The sequence below is a fragment of the Nelumbo nucifera genome, chromosome 6, assembly GCF_055504915.1.
Source record: "Nelumbo nucifera cultivar China Antique chromosome 6, China Antique-T2T, whole genome shotgun sequence".
NCBI lineage: Eukaryota > Viridiplantae > Streptophyta > Magnoliopsida > Proteales > Nelumbonaceae > Nelumbo > Nelumbo nucifera.
Window position 1 is genome coordinate 6,192,754 of NC_142654.1, and position 24,426 is coordinate 6,217,179.

The 24,426-nt window shown below is 36.9% G+C and overlaps 3 protein-coding genes across 8 annotated transcripts in view; 2 read left to right on the forward strand and 1 right to left on the reverse strand.

Moving 5' to 3' along the window:
• The window catches only part of LOC104604458 (uncharacterized), a 66,163-nt gene extending 58,363 nt beyond the window's left edge, over positions 1-7,800 (forward strand). For 4 of the 5 annotated variants that reach the window (XM_010268790.3, XM_088889444.1, XM_088889445.1 and 1 more), the window contains 9 exons: positions 1,945-2,216; positions 2,346-2,473; positions 2,651-2,885; positions 4,696-4,884; positions 5,062-5,351; positions 5,442-5,622; positions 5,762-6,004; positions 6,105-6,196; positions 6,320-6,972. In XM_010268790.3, coding sequence (XP_010267092.1) covers positions 1,945-2,216; positions 2,346-2,473; positions 2,651-2,885; positions 4,696-4,884; positions 5,062-5,351; positions 5,442-5,622; positions 5,762-6,004; positions 6,105-6,196; positions 6,320-6,467 — 1,778 coding nt within the window. In that variant the 3' untranslated portion in view covers positions 6,468-6,972. Of the gene's footprint in view, positions 1-1,944; positions 2,217-2,345; positions 2,474-2,650; positions 2,886-4,695; positions 4,885-5,061; positions 5,352-5,441; positions 5,623-5,761; positions 6,005-6,104; positions 6,197-6,319; positions 6,973-7,145 lie in introns of those variants that run through there. The other variant, XM_088889443.1, reaches the window with a different exon arrangement.
• Positions 7,801-13,677: 5,877 nt separating this feature from the next.
• On the forward strand, positions 13,678-17,568 carry LOC104604459 (GDSL esterase/lipase APG-like). Its single transcript, XM_010268791.3, has 5 exons — positions 13,678-14,211; positions 15,257-15,387; positions 15,569-15,802; positions 15,960-16,215; positions 17,189-17,568. Exons 1-5 carry the CDS (start codon positions 13,965-13,967, stop codon positions 17,383-17,385), a joined length of 1,065 nt encoding a protein of 354 aa, XP_010267093.1. The 5' UTR covers positions 13,678-13,964; the 3' UTR covers positions 17,386-17,568.
• Positions 17,569-19,894: 2,326 nt separating this feature from the next.
• Positions 19,895-22,969, reverse strand: LOC104604626 (protein CHUP1, chloroplastic-like). Of its 2 annotated transcripts, none has more exons than XM_088889349.1 (4): positions 22,345-22,969; positions 22,112-22,230; positions 21,069-21,696; positions 19,895-20,925 (listed from the first exon to the last, which is right to left on the reverse strand). In XM_088889349.1, exons 2-4 carry the CDS (start codon positions 22,135-22,137, stop codon positions 19,966-19,968), a joined length of 1,614 nt encoding a protein of 537 aa, XP_088745475.1. In that variant the 5' UTR covers positions 22,138-22,230; positions 22,345-22,969; the 3' UTR covers positions 19,895-19,965. The 2 variants fall into 2 exon arrangements, with proteins under 2 accessions (XP_088745475.1, XP_010267368.2); XM_010269066.3 differs by having other exon boundaries at positions 21,069-21,839.
• Between the last annotated feature and the right edge of the window lie 1,457 nt (positions 22,970-24,426).

Below are 24,426 nucleotides of genomic sequence, written 5' to 3' on the forward strand. Positions count from 1 at the left end.
TTTTTTTTTTCATAATCCTTCATGAAGTCATTACAGTCATCAACAGCCATAAGTTTCTCACCAAAGGCCATTCATTCACATCCTACATCAACTATTCAAAATGAATTCATCTTTGCTACAAGTGCAAAGGTTTCCTGGTAGTCATTTCTTTATGTTTGAGTAAATCTGTTTCTTACCAATCTTGCTTCGTACCTGTCAATTTGGAAGAACAAAGGAAGATTGTTTATCTCCCCCAATGCTTACCCTTTATGTCTGAAAGAAGGTGAGTCAACTGGTACTGTTTCCTTAATCTTGTATGCTACAGCTGGGTATTTCCTAAAAGCTTAATTGATCTCTTATGGCAATGGAGGGGCAGTGGTCTTGGAAGCAGGGGGAAATTTACTGGTGCACAATTGCCCAAGCAGTGTTATGGTGTATTTGGGAAGAAAGAAACAGCCGCCTCTTTGAAAACAAAACCAGATCTATTGAAGATTTACTCTCTCACATTACTTTTCTGGGCAATCTTTGGGTCTCCATTTCTGCAGAATTCAAAGGCTTACCCGTGAATAATTTGGAAAGAAATCTGGGGGAAATCCTATTCTCTTCACCAAGACCTTCTAACAGGGCAAACACTACACCTGCAAGATTGTTATCAGAGCTGACTTTAAATTTTGATGGCAGTGCTTTGGGAAACCCTAGAGTTGCTGGAATTGGTGGAGTTTTTAGAGGGAGTGTGGAAAGCATCATATGGGCATATAGTGGCCCATTCGGGGTGGCTGATTCTTCAAAAGCAGAAATCCTGGATGCACTCAGGTCTTCAAATTGCTAAAGAGAAGGGCTGGTCTGCTCTAACCATTAAAGGAGACTGCAAATACAATTAGATGGTTAGGGGAGAAGGAGGGAGGCCCTTGGAGACTAGCTCATTACTTGGCCAAAGCCAGAGATATTCTGAACACCATGACTGTAAATTTAATCTGGATTTCCAGAGAATTAAATACTACAGCTGGTGGTTTAGCTAAATCGGGTACCCTTAGGAAAATCATGTACAATGAAAGAAATCTCCCCTGTAATTTCCTCTTGTTGGTTCAGCTGTAGCATGTACATTTCCTCATGTACCTGTCTTCTTTTTTAATATAATCAGTTAACTTTTTCTCAAAAAAACTTTCCTATATGGTTTTTCTTAACATTCCAAGTATAAGCATTTTTCATGGTTAGTGGTAATATGTGGAGGGAAAATCACTTCTAAAAGATTTAGTATTGCTCTGATTGACCTGAAAAAATTTCTTGTATCTCTACAAATATGCAGTACTCTTTCCAAAACCAATCTACAAAGATCAACCTACTGAAAGATTTCTACTTAATACTTTTTTCTCAAACCTGTTTGAAGAACAGACTGACATCACCATGCCATATATGTGATATTGTGATGTCAGAAGTCAGCTCTCTCCATTAAAAAATCATATGCAATCTTCATATTCTTCCTCTCAGATGCTGACTGTACAGCATCTGTGATCTGACACCACATGTATGACATGGTGATGTCAGTCTGTTCTTTAAACAGGTTTGAGAGAAAAATATGTCAGAAGTAGAAATCTTTCAGTGGGTGTGTCATGATACCAAGTTGTTAACCTGCAAGGACTTACAAAGAGAGGGCTTACAAATAGAAAGAACAAAGAGTAGATGGTGTGTAGAAGAAAAGGAAGAGAATTGGGATAAGTAGGAGGCACATGCCTCACTCATTTTATTCATAAGAGGCTTTTTAGAACTGAAATTACAAAAGTACCCTTGCTATCTTTAAGTACAAGAAAGGATGATATAATGTTAACAATGTACTCTATAATTTAGCTACACTTCTGTTTTCTACTGAACAATGCTTTGTACAAAACTGTTTTTTTTTATTTTTTTATATTTTTGAGTTGCTTCTTTTAATAAATTTGTTCTTAAATCAGTCATTTTCTTCTATAGGTGGTGTTTCTGAAACTCCATGCCCCTACAAATGCATATCTGACAGATATCACATGCCTCACTGCTACACGGCTCTCGAAGAATTGGTCTACACTTTTGGTGGTCCATGGTTTTTTAGTCTTCTTCTCTTGGGTCTCCTTATCTTGTTAGCTCTGGTTCTCAGTGTTGCGCGAATGAAATTTGTTGGCACTGATGAATTGCCTGGCCCAGCTCCCACTCAACATGGTTCTCAAATAAATCATTCATTCCCTTTCCTGGAGTCATTGAATGAGGTGTTCCCTCCAATCATCTTCTTTTCACTATTAGCACTTCGTCAGAATTTATTATTTTTCATTTTCAATTTGTGACAACTTTCTTTTGCTAGATAATCTGAAAGCTGATTATTTTCTGACATCTTTCAGGTCCTGGAAACTAATAGAGCTGAGGAATCCCAGAATCATGTCCACAGAATGTATTTTATGGGTCCTAATACTTTTAGTGAACCATGGCATCTCCCTCACTCTCCTCCAGAACAAGTAATGGAGATTGTGTAAGTGTCCTTGATAGGTAGTATGCATTTAGATGTTTCGTGCTGAACAATCTTCTTTGAATGTTTTCTCTGCTATTGGGAGCTGTAAATTTAGTGATTTTGTTCCCATATACATATTAAGCAAGTATATCATTTTAATTTAAATAAATAGTCTCTTTTACTTATCTGGCATGGCAGATATGAAGATGCATTCAACAGATTTGTTGATGACATTAATGCTCTGGCTGCTTACCAGTGGTGGGAAGGAGCTGCTTATAGCATTCTTTCTCTTCTTGCATATCCCCTTGCCTGGTCATGGCAGCAATGGCGCCGTAAAAAGAAAGTACAACAACTGCGTGAATTTGTCCGATCAGAATATGATCATGCCTGTTTACGGTCTTGCCGTTCACGTGCTCTCTATGAAGGACTTAAGGTATTCTTCCACAAAAATCTTGGAATTAGACTTATTTTTCAGATATTGTAGCAGAACTCTTTCTAATTTTTCCTTATGCAGTTCAAACTTCCTATGGTGCATAGTTGATAGCATTTTTCCATTAAACCCATCTTTACATGTCAAATACAATAATATGGTTACATGCTTTTTTTATATGTTTTGTTTTTGCATTTATTTAATATATCTCAAAACAATATGTTCATTTATATTCCACATATATCCTTGTTCTGTTGTATTCTGTTCATGCATAGTTGAACTGTTTCAGATTTCTAGCATAATATTTATCATCATTTTCATTTTATCAACTAGTGGAAATTTAGTACACTTTCTGCTTCCACCTTTGTCCACAAGAACCTGTTTTCTTGTAGTCCTTGTGGTCGTGGACCTATATGTTATTCTGATCTGCATTATCTTCTCTAAGCGGATTTAGAATCAATCCAAATCTGATCTGAGTCTGATATATTGGATTTTGGATTGGATCCAGATTTGAAGTTTTAATAATTGGATCGGATTGATACGTGGCTTGACCCAATCTGCATCTGACCTGATTACAGCCTACTGGGAGCAACTCAGTTTCATTCTTGTTCACCTTTTCTGATTTTTCAAATTTAAGAGTTTTTGTTCCTATTAATAAACCCTCTTTGATTGTGTTGCTGATCCAGAGAAGAAACAAAAGAAATGTGCCCTTTCTTTGTATTGGTGCAACAGGGTCTGAGCATGTTTAGATGTTGAAGTACTTAGAGGTACAATTATAATAATCTCATTCTCAGATGCTCTTGGAAACTCAATTACATGGAGGTCTCTTCTAGGGGAATGCTAATTACCTTTGTACTATTACATGTAGGAATATTTCTTAGGTCCTAGTTAAATAGGATTTTCATTAGATTAGATGAAGAGTGAAAATATTTTTAACCTTGTGGAAGTGGATTTTTAGGCCAAAGTCTTTAATTTGGAACATCTTTTAAGGAAGCCTTTGGAACATTGATGTAGCACTTGAAAAGGAAGAATAACCTTTAAGGATACAAGTAGGGAAGAAATATTGATGGTTAGCTTTTAATGAGAAATTTGAAAAATATTATTCTCCTGGGGTGGACTTCTGGAAGGGGATGGTGAAATTGATTTCAGACTGCTCAAGTAATTGCTTTGAGATAGGGAATGTATTGCAGGTGCATTTCTACAAATTGGTTCAGTCAGCTTTTGGAGACTGATTTTTGGCATTGGCCATGCACATGCAGGTTATCCAATCAGTTTGGATATAGGTTTTGTTGTTCTTTGAAATTTGACATAAGGACAGTGTAATTCATTGAAAGGTATAGAGATACGGCTATTTACTTTGTGGTCCCAGTGTCCCACTATTTGTTTCTTATTTGTTATTGATTTATTATTATTTGTTTTGTTCCTCTCTTTCATATAGGCAGCAGGGGTATTCCTGTCTTTTCACCTCTTCTATTTGATTAATATAAATAGCAATTCTTTGGGGTGGCAGAACCATTAGAATCTGCACCCCTTTTTTCTTCATTCTCTCTGTCTTTTCTCTTCTTCTCCATTGCTCTCTCTCTTTCTTTTCTCCTTTTTTCTGCTATTTTTTTACAAAAACACAGGTCTGATTACCATTGGTTACAGCCAACTAAAGGGCCTCTTTGAAATAGGAAATTGAGGAATGTTTGTAGTTACTATAAGAGTATAGAGGAGATTAGGAATTCTATACATGCCAATGAAAGATGGTGAACATGCTTAAAGATGTCATTGTGAACTCATTTTACTGGAATTGATATCTCTATGCCTGCAGGTTGCTGCAACTTCTGATTTAATGCTGGCATATGTGGACTTTTTTCTCGGTGGAGATGAAAAGAGAACTGATCTTCCTCCTCGTCTTCATCAAAGATTTCCAATGCCCATAGTTTTTGGGGGTGATGGAAGTTATATGGCTCCTTTCTCACTTCAAAGTGATAATGTTCTGACTAGTCTTATGAGTCAGGTGGGTTGTTTAGTTGTTTCTTTATTTTCTTATTCTTTCTCTGACACTGATAGAGGGAACCCTTAGTTAGGGTTCAGATATCTAGTATCCAACTGCTGGTCATATATTTCCTTCCATTCACTTTTTATCTGTATGGGAAAAGATATTTGTTCTTAATATTTCTGATTTGCTATGCAGTCTGTCCCATCTACAATTTGGTATCGGCTGGTGGCTGGTCTGAATGCTCACCTGCGCTTAATTCGCCATGGGCGCCTGAGGATAACATTTTTACCTGTCCTCAGCTGGCTTGAAACTCATGCCAATCCTGCTTTGAGCATCCATGGTGTGCGTGTTGATCTTGCATGGTTTCAGGCTACAACTTGTGGTTATTGCCAGTTTGGACTTCTTGTATATGCCATTGAAGAAGAATCTGAGATGGCATCTACTGAAGTTGTAGATGGAGCAATGAGAACTGAGCAACAGTCACGGTAGAAGTTTCTTCTAACACTCCTTTTAACATGTGTTGTTGGTACCATATGTATTGAATTTGGCTCAAAATCTTTATCTGTATTTTGCAGTGCAAACAGCATCCAAAGAGACAATTTCCCGAGTTGTTTGAGTAGTGAAAATATTATGATACATAAAAGGTTATATGGAAAGATTTTAAATACTTACAGCATACAAATGCTTCAAGAGAGGAAAGATATATTTTACCCCTTCTCATTTATAGTACATAATACAAAACCCGTTGGCCAGCAGGTAGATTTCTCATGATTCAGCATATAAGCTTCTTCGTTGCATATGATTTTGGTCAATCATTGAGTACCTGTAAGATTTAGTTATATATATTCTTTGCTCTGAAGTTAGCTTTTCTTAACATGGGTTTATGTCGCTGCAGGATCTTGTTGGTTTGGTCATATCAATACTTCTTTTAGGAGATTTCAGTTTAGTGTTGCTTACTTTGCTTCAATTGTACTCTATTTCACTGGTGGACTTCCTACTGGTCCTGCTTCTTCTTCCTCTGGGGATTCTTTTTCCATTTCCTGCTGGAATTAATGCTTTATTCAGTCATGGTTCAAGACGATCAGCAGGTCTTGGCCGTGTATATGCCTTGTGGAACATTTCATCCTTATTTAATGTTGTAAGTTGCTTTTAATTAACCTCTTATCCATGCCTCATGTCTTTGTCTTGGTACACATGTACACACTTGACTTGGTGATAAATATATGTTGTAAAATTAGGTGGTCGTCTTCGTTTGCGGATTTGTCCATTACAAGACTCAATCGTCATCAAGTAGAAGACATCCAAACTTTCAGCCCTGGAATTTTAACATGTGAGCTTATCTTTTATCTGCTAAAAGTTTTTAAAATTTAGACACTTTCATGGTGGAATAATTAATAATATTAGCAATTGTAGCATTTTTATGTGTTTCCACACGTGTTTTCTGTTGGTGTAGGGACGAAAGTGGATGGTGGATGCTTCCTACTGGACTTGTTCTCTGTAAACTTATCCAGGCACGACTTACCAATTGGCATGTTGCTAATCTAGAGATACAAGATCGTTCATTGTATAGTAACGACCCAGACCTGTTTTGGCAGTCATGACGGTGATACTCGTTTGACCAGGTATAGTTTGATGCAATCTCTTCGTTTCCATTTTTTCACCTCTATTTTTTCTTGATATTGTCAGTGTATAGAGTGGCAGAGAGAGAGAGAGAGAGAGAGAGAGGCATTCGTTCATGTATACCATGTGAATCATGTGCAGCCACAGTTTTTTCCAACATGTAATTAAAAACTAAAAAAAGTGGGCTGGGCTGTTTTTTTCATGGGTTCGACTAGAGCCCAGATTTCTTACTCACGTTTTCTACCCACTAGACCCGCCGTGAATTGCAGCCACACATCTCTCAATTCATAATAGAGGTGTGGCTCCAATTCACGGCTAGAGAGTGGGTAGGAAGTGAGTATGAAATCCCGAGTGGTTCAACTATGATACTGGAAAAGCTTTCCCTTTCATCTACTTTTTAGTCTTTTATTGGGAATACAGGATTGATGTAGCATATTTTTAGGCGCTACCAAAGTAATCAATGAGAAAATCTTGTTACCAATTTTACATTATGGGTCCCTTTGTTGGTCTTCTGAATTTTGTGGCCCCAATAAACTAGTTGATCCCTCCAGGTTGTTTTCAAGATTTCATATTTCATATTGCAATTCTGTCCCTTTTATTTGTAAGATGCATGCTAGATCCTTTAAATTTTAAAACGTATGCCTCCTACTGTTATGCAGTGAGGGAGTTGTCAAAACCAGGGCTCGTACACGTACACACGCATAGGACTTACACACAAGAGAGGGATACCACATTACAACTCAAAAGCTTAAGCTATTGGGTTATGGGTTATTTTTCTATATAAGTTTCTTGCACCTCTCATTTTTTCCGATGTGAGATTCTCTTCAATTACTCGTATATGAATTCTAACAATCATTTCCCATCACATACGAATCTCTCTTCTACATTAGAAATTTCATATTCCCCCTCACCATTGTCATATTGCCAAGCTTGACGCGCACGGGTGCCAAGTATGGGAGCACCATTCCCATGGACGGAGACATCATAGGAGATCAATCGCTCTACTTGACTATGGGGAAAGCCAGAAAAGCTATGGGAGTCATCATGTGCATCTGTGCTAACCAAACCTTCGGGCTTTGATACCACTGACATGTATGCATTGAGGGAAGTCATCAAAACTAGGGGCTCATATACACACACAGGACTTGCACACAAGAGAGGGACACCACATATAACTCAAAAGTTTAAGTTATTGGGTTATGGGCAATTCTTGCATGGGGTTTTCTTTAATATTCATATGTGAATCCCAATACCTATTGCCGAAAGGAATAGATGATGCTCTCTTATCAAATCATTTGACATACAGAGTTTCGATCACATACGTGGTACATGTTTTCACATATCGGGTCAATGAAGTTCTCTGAAGAGAACTCTGAAATAAACTGCGGTGCATAAAATTGAAGTATAAAGCAAAGTTCGTTGAGATGGGGATTGTCTTCATTGTGTACCTTAGGACTACTCGAGTGTGTTTGTTGCACAAGTGTGTTTGTCCTGGATTTAAGCATCGGAAACCAGTAGAGTGAAGTGTTTTTTATGGTTTTCGATGTTTAATTATTTATTATTGTTTATAATGTATAAACAACAATAGATGCCACATAGGATTCATGATACCCTTTAAAACAGAAAATATCAAAATGGTGTATTTGATTAGTCTAACCAAACAGCATTTTAGTTGGATAAAGTCAAAATGTTTATGTGGCATCTACATGGTAATGAAAGCAGAAAACAGTTCTGTAACATCACCATACCAAACACTGCTCTGATTCGTAGTGTTCTTAACCTCAGCATAAATAGTCCATGTACACAGCTTGGGCAATCAGGTGATCGAGAATTTATCATTAGATGACATGTTAAGAAACTGTCCAATTTAAAGATCAACCTAATGTCCTTTAAATAATAATAATAATAATAATATTATTATTATTTTATTTGGTCTCACATATTTACACATTACAAAGGGATCAAGGGGTGGGGACTGACCGTACCATATAAGCCATTAAATGACGATCTTAGCTACTATGTCATTGTCAAACATTATTTTCTTAGCACTTCAGTTGGAGTTCGATCTTTAAAAAAAAGGGCAGTTGGAACATTGTAATAGATCTTAAAACTATCACTTGAGAGTTATACTAGATCTACTAGGCACACCCTTATGATCACATTGAAAACAGTCAATATTTTGACAGCTGTCTAGGTCGGGTTAAGGTCAACACTAACTTGATCCAAGCTGTGGAACCCTTACTCAACTTAGCCCAATCCAAAGCTTTAGAACCCTTAACCTTGACAATTGTCTGCTCAATTTCTCAATTTATTTTTGCCAAATGTTTTTATTTTCTAGAATCTAGACTCAAAGGGTTGAGGTAAATTCAGTTTTAGTATTATTATAGGTAAGGGAACATATTATCATGCTTTTCAAAAATTTTGCCTCTAAACTTTCAAATTATTGGTATATGTATACATATAATATACATATATAAATACATACATACATATATCCACAAGTACTTATACACATGCAACATGCAACATGCATACATGTTGATGGAGCACATACCTATTTCCCTACTTACCACCAATCGCATCAATTATCGCGTTGAAGTTTTAATCCCTTCACTCTCCGGCAGCTTCCATCGAACATGAATAATCTTTAAGAAGATCTGACTTGAGGAATGGTCATCTTGAAATTAACTAAGAAATTTGAAGCAAATCTCTCTGGCTTTCTCCACCAACAATGGTGGAGGTATTGTTATTCATTTTATCCATATATGCCAAAGGCATCAATCCTAGCATAACTTGAAGTAAAGTTAAGTTCATACTTTTTAAACAAGGTTCATCGCATGATTCAAAGGAGCAAAATCCAAAAAAATAAGGAAAGGATAAAAAAAAAAAAAAAAGTTGTGTTGCAACTTGCAAGCTTCGGATCAAGTCATCTTTTCTTTTTTCCGAACCCTAAAACTTATTAAAATTTACTCTCCCTAGATCAAGCCATCTCAGGGAAGGTTATTTTTCATTTAATATGACTCGTAAGAAATGTCCAAGGGAATATGGAGCAAGTTTCTTGGTGAAGCTGCATAGGATTCTCCGCTTTAGGTGGTGTTCGGAAGCAAGTTCATCTCGTGGATGGACCATTTTGGTCCATGCCATGGGATGAACATGCTGTTTGGTTGGTCGTAGACCATTTTGGTCCACGCAATGGGGTGAACATGTTGTTTAATTGGTCGTAAACAGGATTAGTCCACATTATATCATAAATCGACCCTATCCATACCCCAAAATCTTAATAACAACAATTTTTTGTATCTGTGGTTGGTCCACACTCCATTGCTTCTCTTTCTCCACCATCGAGCATTGCAAGCACGGGTTATCCTCTGCAAGCGACACTGCCGCAAGTTCCATTTTTTAATAATTATTTTATTTTTAAATTATTTCATTGCCATTTTTGTTAAAATTAATATTTATTGGTTAATATTCAATTGTTGATGCATTTTTCCAATTTATTTACCATCTAAATTGTACAAATTAGACATTTATGATCATCGATATATATCACTTTGTAGTTAAGAATAATTGTGGACTAGACCAATCCACACAGTCTATCCATAGTTAAGAACAAGTATGGACTGTGGTGTGGCGTAGTCCCATCCATATTATAAAACACCCCCTTAATCTTAAGTTGTGTTTGGTTTGAAGGAAAAAGTAGGGAAAGGTAAGAAAAACCCATATGAGATTTGTAGGTTTTTTACCTTTCCTTTCCTTTCCCTACCTTTTCCTTCAAACAAAATACAGAAAGGCCTAGCTTAGATTTCGTGCTAAGATCAACAGCCTGGGCTATTTTGGGAGCCACTAGATCATGGTTTTCAAAACCAAATCGGACCGGATGATTGGACTGAAAAAACTGGGGACCGATCAGGTAATCGATTTTGTTTTACCCCATAACTGTTATTTTGCTTTGGTCAACAAACCGTTGACCCGGGCAGTCGAACTTTTCGAACCGTCCAACGGTTTTAACTGTTTTAATTTTTAAAATTTTTTTGTTAGAACGGACCATCCATTTGATTCAAATGGTTGGACCATTTGACCCGGAACTGGATCCCTAATCGGTTCGATTTTAAAAGCCTTGCTCTACACATGACGTCTTAGCTAATTTTGATTGTATAAATACTAATTTATCCACACTCATTATGATATGTCTGATTCACTGCAGCTGCAAAACAGCAAAGGCTTTGCTGTTTTTTACGTACAAAGTTTTTCCTGTATTGTCGCTTTTGATATTTGTTGTCTTCTTTTCCTTAATGTTACCTGTTGGAAGATTCTACTGCATGTATCTCTAGTCTCTACACGGGAGAAACAGGGGGAGTTGTATGGAATCCACATCGATCTGTGCGCCCCACACAGTGGGGCCTACGTTTATTTGAACGTGCAATGGAAAAATTGCACGTTCAAATCGCAAGGTTTGGATGTGATGTGTGGGGCGCCAATGTGATATCGGTTGTATAGGAAAAATTGCAAATTGCTAAACGGCTCTCTTTTAAATTAATGTCTCGAAGGCTGCATTCGGGCAAAATTGTACAAGGAAGTATGTCTCCAGTTTCAACCTATGTACTGGCCTACTGGGTCAATGCATAAATTCTGTATCATTTGGGCGTAGGCTGATATCGACACGACAACAAGACCTGGCTTTAAGCTTTAAGATATTGCTTATCCAATGGGCCTTCAATGCAGTATCTATCTCTACATGGCACAATAGTGAGCTTCCTTCTAGATCGAGTGGGGGAAGATAAAGATAAATATATCCTTGGGACCCAATAACATTGCCACGTGTAAAGAATATTCCTGGGTTTTTCAGACCCATTAAACCACCACATTGAAGATTGGACCAGCTTATTGAGAGTTATTCGGTTATTTATTTAGAAACGGCTGTCTGGTTTCCAGAAGTAGAAATGGAGTTCATTGAAGAAAACAATGAGATCGATCAGAAGTTTGAAGCCGACGTGTTGGTGAGGTGATTAATCGCTTTGGAGTTATTAGACCTGTTCAGGTCCGGGCCGGTCCATTTTTTATCTGATTTTGACATGATTTTAGAGTTTAGACCAGGCCCGATATTTTTGGGTCAGGATGGGCTTTTAAATCTCACAACCCATTACTATCATTTAAGCAAATAGCTTTCTCATTTTCTAGAAAATTAGGCACGTGGAATTTTTGAGAAATTCTTGTTAAATCCCACACCCCACTACTAGGCTACAGTTCCCCACCATTCAAACACATGGCCTTCTCATTTTTTTAGAAAGTTAGACATGTGGCATTTTCTAAGAGGTTGCTGTTAAAGCCCGTAACCCACAAAAGAAAACTATTCATATTCTAATAATTATTGAAAAGTTATTTTTTGAAATAAATATTTATTAAAATTTTAATAATTATTTAAAATTATTTAATAAATATAAATTTAACGTTATTGATTCAATAATGTAAATTTAACATTACTAATTCCCCGTACTTAGTACGGGGTCATTCACTAATATATATATTAAAGGAAGGTTTTCATGCTACAACCCCCACCATTCAGACATGTGGCTTTCTCATTTTTCTAGAAATCTAGACACGTGGCATTTTTCTAAGAAACTGTTGTTAAAACCTACAACCCACTACCACCATTCAGGCAAGTGGCCTTCTCATTTTTTGGAAAACTAGACATGTTGCAATTTCTGAAAAATTCCTACTAAAGCCCACAACCCACTATTAGGCTACAATTCCCCACCATTCAAACATGTGGCATTCTCATTTTTTTAGAAAGCTAGACACATAGCATTTTCTTAAAAGTTGGTGCTAAAGCCCACAACCCACTACCACCATTCAGACACGTGGTATCGTATTAATTCAAGAAATAGGATTCAAAAAGTGGGTAGTTTCACTCCTAAACATTCTCAATATACAGTTATTTATTAGCTTAACACATGTTTATCCATAGTCTATTAAATACAACTGGTGGTACCTATTAAAAGATTACCATAAACCCACATTTGTTTTTAAATGATTTTTTTAAAAGAAAATACTATATTAATTACAAAATTGATTTAACTTTTAGGAATCAACCTAATTTAACTTTTAAAAATAAATAACTCAAAATAGATTTATTAGATAAATAGTAAATACCAAATAAAGTGGGTTGTTGTTTACCAATAAGGTCTCATTTAATATCTTAAATCAAATTAAAAAAACATAAATTAATAGTGGGTTTCAAATAAAATAGGTCATAATAGATTGTCAATTACAAAGACGTAAGACCCATATTAGTTTTTTTTTTTAATTTAATTTTTGATAACTAAATAGTAAGCTTCAAAAACTGATTGTGCATTAAAGTTTTATAAATTACCAGAATTTTGGTGTAGTTAAAAATTCTATTATAACAATAATACTCAATAATTAAATACTGAATATTAATAAAAATATAAGAAAATAATCATCACCATTACCAATATTAATCTTTTAATTAAATAATTAAGTAAATATTACATTTTGATTAATCTTTAAATTTTTAGAGTAAAAATTTTAATTATAATAATTATTATGATAACAAAATCATTAATTAAATACTTAATAATAACAATAATAAATAATTAACTAAATATTATAATACAAATAATCTTTAAAAACATAAAGAAATAATAATAAAAAGTTAGACAATTTTTATTTAAACAAAATAAAAATTATCAAAAAATACTAGCCTCGTACTTAGTATAGGGTCATTCTCTAGTATTTTGTTAATAGAGAGGTAAAACCGTGCCCGAACAACCCGGGTCAGGCCGGCCATGAACAGGTCTTCGGATTGGATTGTTCATTTATTCTCTAAGGAATGAAGATCTTCATCTTCCCAAGGCTTTAAAGAGAAGAGAAACGAACTGGGATGGTATCACCGCGTTTTAAAACTGTTGCTATTCTACAGGTTGTATTGGGTCCACACGGAATACTGGGCGGCACAGTTCTCTTACTCCACTCCATCACTCTGCATTAATTCTACAGATTTCAACGTGCAGATGCATTTTCTTGTTGTTTTCAACTTTCATTATCACCGGCGACATCTTCCCAACCACTTCCATGTAAAGCCCCCATCTGTACGAAATAATGTGTCGCCTTTGTAGTTGGAATAGTGAAATCTCATATTTAATGCCAACTCTGTAGAGTAGAGAGTAGTAGAGACTACACACTGTTAAGTGTTAGCATTAGAAAGTAGAAACCATTAACTTGCTTTACGGCAAATTAGCTTGTAGTAATGGTTGATAACATTGTATATTTTGCTTAGGCTGTATGCTTTGAATGATGCTTAACAACTCCAATGACTCTCTTAATGGCTCAATGGACTATAACTGGGGGCCATGTATTGTCAGTCTCCTTGTTATATAAAGCGCGATTCTGAGCACAGGAAGGAAGCATTCTGAATCTAATCTTCGTTAATCTAATCGGAAGCAGAGCTTTCGGAGACGATGGGTATCCGCTGCAGTCCAGTCCTGTTGATCTTAGCATCAGTACTTGTCGTCGGCGTGTATGGGCAAGGATCGACCACACTTGTTCCGGCCATTATCACCTTTGGTGATTCGGCGGTTGATGTGGGGAACAATGACTATTTAGCAACCATCTTCAAGGCTGATTACCCTCCTTACGGCAGAGATTTCGTAAACCATGAAGCCACTGGGAGGTTCTGTAATGGAAAATTAGCCACTGATATCACTGGTATTCTCTCTCTCTCTCTCTTAGAATAGATTTACTGTAATTCTATCAATGGTGCCTACTTTGGAGATATAGGAAGTAATGCCTACAGCATATCCCGGCTTTGTCCTATAAATTCATCACCTTCAGCCACCCACTGGGCCATATTCCAGCAGAAATCATATCAATCTATATATGATCCTACTGATATGATGTTCAACTGAACTAAGGGCTTGTTTGGTTCATGGGCATAGGGGTCTTGAATTAGAATTGGATGGCTATTCTGGTTTCAACTATTTTGTTGGGTGGAATTGGAATCTGTTTCCCATCTTTAGTGAGATGGCATTCCCCCATTTAACGGAAAGGCCATTTTCTCCCTTCCCTTCCCTTTCTTTCCTTTTCAGCTGTCCAATTCCCATTCCGATTCCTGTTTGAATCAAACAGACTATATATGGGAATAGATCATTCCAATTCCAATTCCAAAAGATTTTGACCCCAATTCCAATTTGATTATAACTGTAAATCAAAAGGACCCTAAAAATCTATTTGATTTGCAGTTGAAATTAATTGGAATTGAAATCCGAATAAAAAATCCCTTAAAATCAAAATCAGAATAATCCATATATTCCCGTAACGCGTTTGTTTCACATAAGAAACAAAACAAGAATTAGAATAAGCTAGAATGGAATTTCAACCATTCCCTCAGATGGGGGAATTCCATAAGTGTGGATTGGGATCCAAATTCCACCCAACCAAACAATTGACCAATTCCAGTTCCATATCCCTCCCTATTCTCGCGAACCAAGCGGCCCTAATTCTTACGAGATAGCATACCAGGCCACGAGGTTTATCACCAATTCAAGTAATGTTTCCTCGGTTACAGAATGACAGAGAATGAATGGTTTTTAACTAAAAGAGTCAATGTGGTAGCTAGTTATGTATGTATATATTAGTGCTCATCAAATTAAAACCAACTGATGTTATGATGCCTCACAGAGCTGCAATTAATCTGTCTAAAAAAAGAAAGAAAGAAAAAGTGACCCCTTGTCTGAAATTTTACTGCTCGCAGCTGAAACTCTGGGCTTCAGCACTTACCCTCCAGCGTATCTTAGCCCCAAGGCATCGGGGAAGAACCTTCTAATTGGAGCTAATTTTGCTTCTGCTGGATCTGGTTACGATGACAAAACATCTCTCTTAAGTGTAAGATCCAAATTAATTAATTTCATTTATATATAAGCACCAGTACTACGTACTTATATCAGCCAAACAAGCATGAACTATATTTCTATTTGAGTATGTAATAGTGTGATAGATTAATTAACGGGGTGTGAAATGTGAATGGTTACGTTATGAATGAATGTGGATGGACATGCGCATGCAGCACGCAATCCCGTTGTCTCAACAGTTGGAGTATTACAAGGAATACCAGGGGAAGCTAGCGGAGGTGGCTGGGAATAGCAAAGCCACATCCATACTCAAGGATTCACTCTACATAGTGAGCGCCGGTCCCAGTGACTTTCTTCAGAACTACTACGTCAATCCTTACATCAACAAACTATATACTCCCGATCAGTATTCATCCTACCTTGCTGGCATCTTCTCCGACTTCATTGAGGTTCGTTGCTTAATTAATTAATTACTACTTCTTCCATCGCCATGCATGATTCCTTTTATCCGGTGGTGATGGTGGCCAGCTGGTATTAATTATATATTGGTACTACTCGTTGTTAACGAGAATCTTAATTATTTTGTTTGACAAAATTGAACGACAGAGCTTGTATGGATTGGGAGCTAGAAGAATTGGGGTGACTTCACTCCCTCCTTTGGGTTGCCTTCCAGCAACAATCACTCTGTTCGGATTTGGAGACAACGGGTGTATCTCGAGGATCAACACGGATGCCCAGGGTTTCAATAAGAAGATCAATGCAGCTGTGACCAAGCTTCAGAAGGAACACACTGACCTCAAGATTGCCATATTCGACATCTACAAGCCTCTCTATGATCTCATTCAATCTCCTTCTAAATATGGTATATATTGATGCACACACTACACCTACTTATATCCCGATTTATTCTGCTCTGAGAAAAGGCAGTTGCTGTGCCTGTGTGTCATGCATTTTCTCAGAAAACTTTTTTTTTTTAATTTTTTATTTGGGATTAGATCTTGCTGATTATTTAGGCATTTTTCAATGCTACATTGCTAAAAACAGTAAGAAAAAAAAAGGAAAAAAACACCAAAAATAAAGTTTTCTCGGACTATACCTATTCTGATTTTCAAGAAATGGTCTGAGAAAATGGTTTTAGAAAAAACATATAACCAAACATCAGACGTGACATTGATGTGGCATCATTTTTCAAGAAAACGGCATGGGTTCCAAACACTGCCTAAAGAAACTGATTTTCTCATTTCCAATTTAACAAGGTTAATTATGTAGAGACGAGTTTGGCTTTTAATTGAATCTTAGAGAGTTTGACTGTAAATTGGCCCACGGCTGATAGGTGATAGCTGAAACACCACCAGCACCAGCTAGCTGTGGCAAAGGGGGACCGTTTCCTTTCAGAGATTGAGCCCACCCCACTTTCTAAAATGCAGTTGATGGGATTTAATTTTGAAAAATAAACCATCTCTTAACGAAACTATATGCTGATCCATCCAGGAAGTTGAGCTTTTTATATTCTCGATCACCTTCATGATGAATTGCATTGACTAGTTATGACTGTATATTGCTATAGCCTATCGTCTCTAAATATATGGGTCTGGCGACAGCTTTAATTTAATATTTTAATTTGTATCACTACCATACTGCCATATATAACCAGCCAACTTGATGGTGACTATAGAATGTCAAATGAACACAAACCGTCAAATTTGTCCAAACTATCAACTTTAATGGTTGATTCAGATGGGACTATATAATTAAGTAAATAGTGAACCATTATCCCCTGCAACTATATATATAATCCAAGTTATCTTACATGGTTGTCGGTGGTGTTTGGACAGGATTCTTCGAGGCAAGGAGGGGCTGCTGTGGAACTGGAACCATAGAGACAACGTCGTTTTTATGCAATCCCAAGTCACCGGGGACATGCTCCAATGCAACCCAGTACGTGTTCTGGGACAGCGTCCACCCATCTCAGGCTGCAAATCAGGTTCTCGCCGATTCATTGATCTTACAGGGCATCTCCCTTGTTGGATAACTATACTGGGTGTTTAGAGCAAGAGCTTGTAATAATCTAGCTCAAGTGTTGATCGATATGTTTTCGTTATAATTAATTATATATCCTTTTCCTTTTGTTGTCTAGTATTTTTACCAAAGGAAGATTGAAATGTTGTTTATCTTTTAATTTGTAATAAATCTGGAGATTTGGGTTTTCTCTTTAGCCACCTGGCTAAAATCTAGCTAGCTAGCTAACACTGAATTGGACAACCTGGAAATGTTTAATCTATCGTACGTGGTCTGTTATAATTGTTTGACTTTGATCTGGGCATGATTGTTTAGTTATATTACAGTCCATTTTACCTCAGAATTAATTCCCCAAATGTATTTATTCCCACCTCCCCTTCCGATCACAAGTTTGTATAAACCATTCAAAATATGGCAAAACCCACCGAAACGCTACTTACTAGAGTTTAAACATTAAAGCCCTTCCTAATGTATTTATCTGTGAGATATTGGACTGAACAAATAATTAAAAAAAAAGTTTAACGAAATTTAAGACAAGCAACCGTCTGATCAACATTGTTATTATCATCTAAAACTCCCCTCCCAAAGTCCTCCCTCGGTCAAACAGATATATTTAATTATGACCTTGACCAATCAAACAGTTACATATATAACAGAACTGGTCCACATGTGCCATGACCTTGACCAATAAATCTACCCTTTTAATTAGTCTTAATTAATATGCTAAAAAATACCCTAAATCACGTATTGGAAATCAGGAAAGTGAGAAAATATTCTTTTTTTTTTTTTAAATTTTCTTTTTGTTTTTTACTGTTGCTAGTAAATATAAAATGCTGACGCAATGTTGAAAAACGCCTATATAACAATAATGATTCTAAGAACATACCTACACAGCACCATTTCTGGTGTTGTAGAGAGACACCACCAGTTCGAAAATATTCGCCCATCAAGCCATCAAAGAGTTCAATTTCAGGGAATTAATGGATGAGCCAGTCCTTTGAGTTTTGGTTTAAGTGGTGGAGTTGAATAGAGGGGTTAGCTTTCTATATCTGGCAAGGGGGGGGGGGGGGGGGGCTACAAGTATAAAAAAAAAAAAAACAGTTGGGATCGGGTAGATACAGCATTGAAAGCACGATAAATGAGTAGTTAGAAATTTTTTTGACACTTGATTTATCCCTTAAAATACCCCAATCTACCCTTAAAAAAAGATGAATAACCCCGGTCACAATAGTGGTGGTTAGTGAAAGTGGTCCATTTGATCTTATTGTTAATTAATCCAGAAGGTGCATGCTGGCCTAGAGAGATTCACATTGTTAATTAATCCAGAAGGTCCACGCAACAACCACACCAAGTGGGGCTCAGCGGTTGATCACATACTCCACATTGTATTAAGCCACAAAACTGAACGAATGTATGGGTTGGTTTATGCTATACAGTCTAAGATGGCTTTGGTAATAATTAAGTAAATTCTCTGTATAAACGGACCGCCTGAAAGCGGCCACGCAGCCTCCAGACTGGAGCTAAACTATACTCCATTTTGGCCACGAAAGCAGGATTGAGGATGATTTGTAAGATGAAGGTTCAAAGTATCAGTATGCCCATACGTATGAGGAGCGGATCCCGATCCGCCCCTGTGTATTGACAGAGGTGTATTGGTACTAAAAAGCACACGATTTTATATATATATATATATATATATATATATATATATATATTTTATGTTTTTTCTTTTCAAAATATGGATTTTAGGGAGGTTTTCATACATAATATTATTGAAAAAAGAGGGATTCATCAGAAACACTTGTAAACAGGTGTATTGAAATTTTGAACCTTGTGTAAAAAACATGCTGACACAGGAGAGAGTATGGTACTGGGTGGAGTTAGCGAAAAGAATTTCTAGGTCAAATTTTGGATGAGGGAGAATTGGAGGTTGTTGCCACGGTTTCAGTGGGGAGAAAAGGAAAGAAGACGGTTCAGCCCAGGATTATGGCAGTGGATGATCCTCTGGTTCAAAGGGAAGAGTAAAAAACGGATGCAATATATAATGGAAGAGGTGCCTAGGACTATAGAATCCAGTGTAGAGAAGGATGTTCAATGTGGTTGGGTTTACATTTCTGGGGTAAGGAAAAGTTCTCTAGACCTATAGAGAGGCTTTCCGAAGGTTTGAGGAAGAAGCCGATCGAGAAGGTGTGAGAGAGAAAGAGATCGAAGAGTTGACGGTGATGAAAAAGACTTTTTGGCAAGTAGTGAGGGCTTCAAATTCGGGGAGATATATTCCTTTGGCAGTAGAAAGTTACAAAGGCTCGTAGATTTCTATGTGGATAGTACAGTGGTAGTAAACATTAGAGGGAAGGGGTAGAGCCGTAGAGGGAGAGGAGGAAAAGGAGGAAGAGGTTTAGTTTGGGAAGATGCAAAGGTTTCTGTTTGTTTTGTAGAGTTTTTTTGAGCTTTTTGTAGTGCTGGCTCCTTGTAATTTACGTTTTTTCCTTTATTTTTCAAAAAAAAAAAAATATATACATATATAAATTAATTCATGCACGCTTACGCATAACTTACGCACAAAGATTAACACCACATTTAACTGTTTAAGTATTTAACCCAAAAACATGGTCCCACGAGAAGCCTTTAAAACTTCTGCAAATTTCATGAGCTCTAATTTATCCAGTGCATCATCTTGGTCATGATGAAGAAGCGTATAATTTGGAGCAAAACCACGAGCTCTATCCTCATCACTTGGAACAATTCCCTTGTATGAGGTTTCTTCATGAGTACTGTTTCTCATTCTCCGAACAAATTCAACATCGTCGAGGCTCAGAGTCCTTGATCTTTCGGTATCCAAAGATGACCTTGACCTGCTACGAGATGGAGTTACTTCACTCCTCTCTTCATTTCTTTCTTCTGTTACAGCTGTTACTGTATAAGAGGTTGCTGAATTACTACTTGAGAGACGGCAAGGAGAAAGGGTGTCGAAAGAATAAATTCCCATCATATCCTCAGATGTAGTGCTGGGGGCAGGTGATCTCATAAATGCAGAACTAGTAATAGTCGTCAAATTTCTGTCCGACGTTGTCGATGATGAACTAGTCGGCCGATCACTGCTATTATTACCTTTCTTCCCCACTACAAGCTTCTTAAGCTTGCGAAGGAATTTCCTTTTGGTCGAAGTGTGGGATTTGGTGGAAGGTTGAGTGTCACAAGAAAATTCACTGCAATCAGCAATGGAGGCCTGAGATGATGAGCGACATAATTCGGAATCGATATCAGTCACCACGCCCTTACCACCAATCCCCTCTGAATTTGCATATTCGAGTATCAGCTCTTTGGCTCTCTCCTGTGACCTGGGACTCATGGTCTTGCTTAGGTCCCTTGCTACCATTTTACCAGGTGGAGGTTGATAATTTCTCAGTTCAAATCGTAGGCAAGCATTCACCCACCGGAGATAGACCAGCTCCTCCACATCTGCAAAGTGATCTGTTTGGAGCCTCTCAAGCTCATTTGTTAAATCGGAATTTTGTTTTCTCAATTGATTGTTATCTTCACGCATCGCTTCGGTCTGCAATATTGCACGGAATCCAGAGAGTCATCATTTCATAATGAAGAGGTGCATATATATATATATATATGTAATAATTAATGGTTACGTTCAAATTGAAGATCAGAAGTAGTACTAATGGATGAAAGTGCGTGATTAATTACCTCTGCAGGCTTCTCCAAAACATAAGAGGCAAGGATTTGATCAGTAGATTTCAACTTACTAGCCAACTCGGAATTTTCACTATGCAATCTTAAGTTAGCCTCCTTGAGTTGTACTAATTCATCCTCTAATTCTTTTAACCTCTGCAATTTCTCTTGGATTACAGCATCATTATTGACAGCCATTCGCTCCTGATCTTCCAAGTATGCGACTTTCTTTTGAAGAATGTAAAGCTGTTCCCTGCTTTGCTCTGAAATGGACCTAATCTTCCTCTTCATCAGCTTTATTTTTTCTCTTGCAGATTCAAGATCGGCCGTTACTCTTGTATAATCGGCCACTTGTAGCTCCAGTCTCCTTTTATCAGCCTGCAAGGACTCAATCTTGAGATCGAGAAACCTAACCTCCATGTTATTAATCTTCAACCGATTCTGGAGATCCATCACAACAGTCTCCTGCTCCCTGAGGCCACAGTACTCAAGCAATTGAATCTCATGGTTCCTCTCCCTCTCGTGTAGAAATCTGACCATGTTCTTCAGGTTGAGGATCTCTTGCTCAGTCTCATCCTTGTCTGCTGCCTTCTTAAATTCCATACTTGTCTCTACATCCTTCCTTGGAGAAATCCCAGAATTGCTGTAGGCAGTTAGATCAAACTCCTTGAGCACAAGCTCATTAAACTCTGGCAACAAGACTCCTTCATCCCCAGGATGTTTACTTCTTGGAGAGAGGCTAACAATGTAATTATCTGAGGTGATTTTCTGATGAGATGCCATTTCCTATGATAGACATACATTTTGTCCCATAACCACATATAACAAGGCTAATGAAAGAAACATGCATGGAAACATATTTAACTCGTTTCATCCCAATAAATTAAGAACATAAAATATCCATTATCAGGGTTTAAAACCAAATGTTGAAACTATGCAGAAAAGACCAGCAGAAACTCCAAAAATAAAAATTAAAAAAATTTGCTCCGCCCCAGAAGAATAAATTAATGGGGTGTCTATGGGAAAACAGATTAATAATTAAAAAAAATCTTACGTACGTAGTTCTGGAATACAATAGAAGCATGGCTACAGGAATGGGGCGTTGCTTGCACGGAACGAATATCTACTTTCAGCCCGGCTTTTCCATCTGAGTGAACTTTGCTGCTATCACCCAAGGCTAAATTCAACAAGAACAAACTTTGTTGGATTATCGACCATTTACATAAGCTCACTGAAAACAAAATTAAAGAAAAAAGCAAATAAAAATTAATAGAAAGAAAGGAGAAACCACCTGGAGGCAAGGGAGGAGCGCAGGAACAACAAATCCTTCTGGTGGTTCTAATACGGGAATAGAGAAACCCGGCAAAAGAAATTACCAATGCCAGCCCGAATTTTAAGACTAGAGGTCTGATATTCGTCTTATCTTCCATCATCATATGCGTAAGCATCTTGACAACAATCTCCCGTTATATTTACGAAAAAAACTTATGATCTCCAATTAAATTAAACCGTAATTAAGGATTATTAAAAAGAAAATGTATAAATCCCTGTTGGTTCTACAGAGAGGGAGAGTTGAACCGAGAGAGACGGAGCTTCGGGAAGAGATCACTAAAGGCATTAAATGAAATGGAGATGTAAGGATAGGAGCTCTCAGAAAGCCAAAGACTTGGTTTCCTACATCTTTGCGTGTAATGCTCCGAAACGTTTGTGGGTTGGAGGAAATAGTTGTGTAGGAAATGCACGGCCGGAGAATCCGATTTGAATGTTTCAGAAATAAAAAACAAGAATGAATTTATTTCAACTTCAAGACAGTTAATTCTGATTCCGAGTTGTCAGCTAATAACCAAAATTGTAGCTGACTTCTTGATATCCTCTCTCTCTCTCTCTCTCCCCTCTTAATTTTTTTTCTTTTTTATTTTTATTTTTTAGTCATGGATTCTCCTCATCTCCTGCTTAATTTTAGAGTTAAAATGGGATTTTTTTGGTTTCAAAAGCTTGGACGTCCGTACTAAGCGATAACGGGTGAGCAACTGAGCATTTAGTTTATTCGGTTCGAATTTTAAAAATTAAAATAAAAATTAAAAACCTAATTGAAATTGAATTAGCAAAAAACTGAAATAACCGAAATCAAAATTTTTTATTCGGTTTTCGGTTATTTCAGTTAAAACCAAATTTCAATCTATATATAATAATATATAATATATTATGTTTCATAAGAATATATTATATTATATATTATACATTATATAACAAAATTCGATTATTTTGATGGTGGCTCAGTTGGAGTAGAGACCTGGGATCAAATCCCGCTGCCATCAGGGGTTGCAGGGTTAAGGGAAAGGGGATTAGCTACCCCCTCTTGTGTAGCCCCATGAAAAAAAAATTGATTATTTTGATTTTTTCAATTAACTGAATTTCTAATTTAAAAAATCCAAACCGAAACCAAAACATTAAAAACAAAAACAAATTAATCAAACCAAAATCAGTCAGTTGAAATAGTTGACGGATCAGTTTTAAAATATTTTGGTTTTTTTCAATATAAAATATAAAAACCTCCCTGACGTTTCCGACAATCATAAAAATCTTCCCTGTATTTTGACTTTAACAAATACCTTCCCTATAATTTTGAAAAATCATACAGTTACCTCCCTTTCATTATTTGATGTAACGAATTTAGTTTTTAAAATGCCATATTTATCATTTATGATGTTTTCTATATAAATCTTACGATAAAGTACTATTCATTCTCTTCTATCTTCAACGCTGCATCGAGTGAGGTGGATCTAGTGATCGAAGCACCTTCCACCGCTCTCAGCAACACCCAACAGATTTGAACCCTCGGTTTTCATTTCTAGAAGAAAAAAAGAAAAAAAAAAGTTAGGCCCTGTTTGGCAACGTTTTGTGAAAACGTTTTATGCGTTTCTGGTATTCTCAGGGAGTAGAAACGTGTTTGGTACAAGAAAAATAAAATAAAAATAAGGTGTTCTCGTGTGAGAACAGCACCCAAAGGATGTGTTCTTTGCGAGTGGAAAATTGGTGATCCCAAAGAATGTGTTCCCAGGGAACGTGCAGTTTTCACGACGTTCACCCCTATTAACGAACACGTGTTAACGACTCACACGTGAGAGAATGGGTATTTTGGGTATTTCGCACTAAATGATAGAAAGAAGCCCTATCAAACATTTTTGTTGGATAGTGAACTCTTCCAACTTGTCGTTACAAATCTCAAAAGGAGGGATTCCCTTGGCTCCAACAGGATGGCGAGCGAACGATAGAAAGCATCAGCGGCATTTCTAGCCAGGAACGCATCAACAAGTATGTTGTCTTGTCACTGTACCTGGTTTTGTATCGTGTGTTCTATTTTAAACTCACC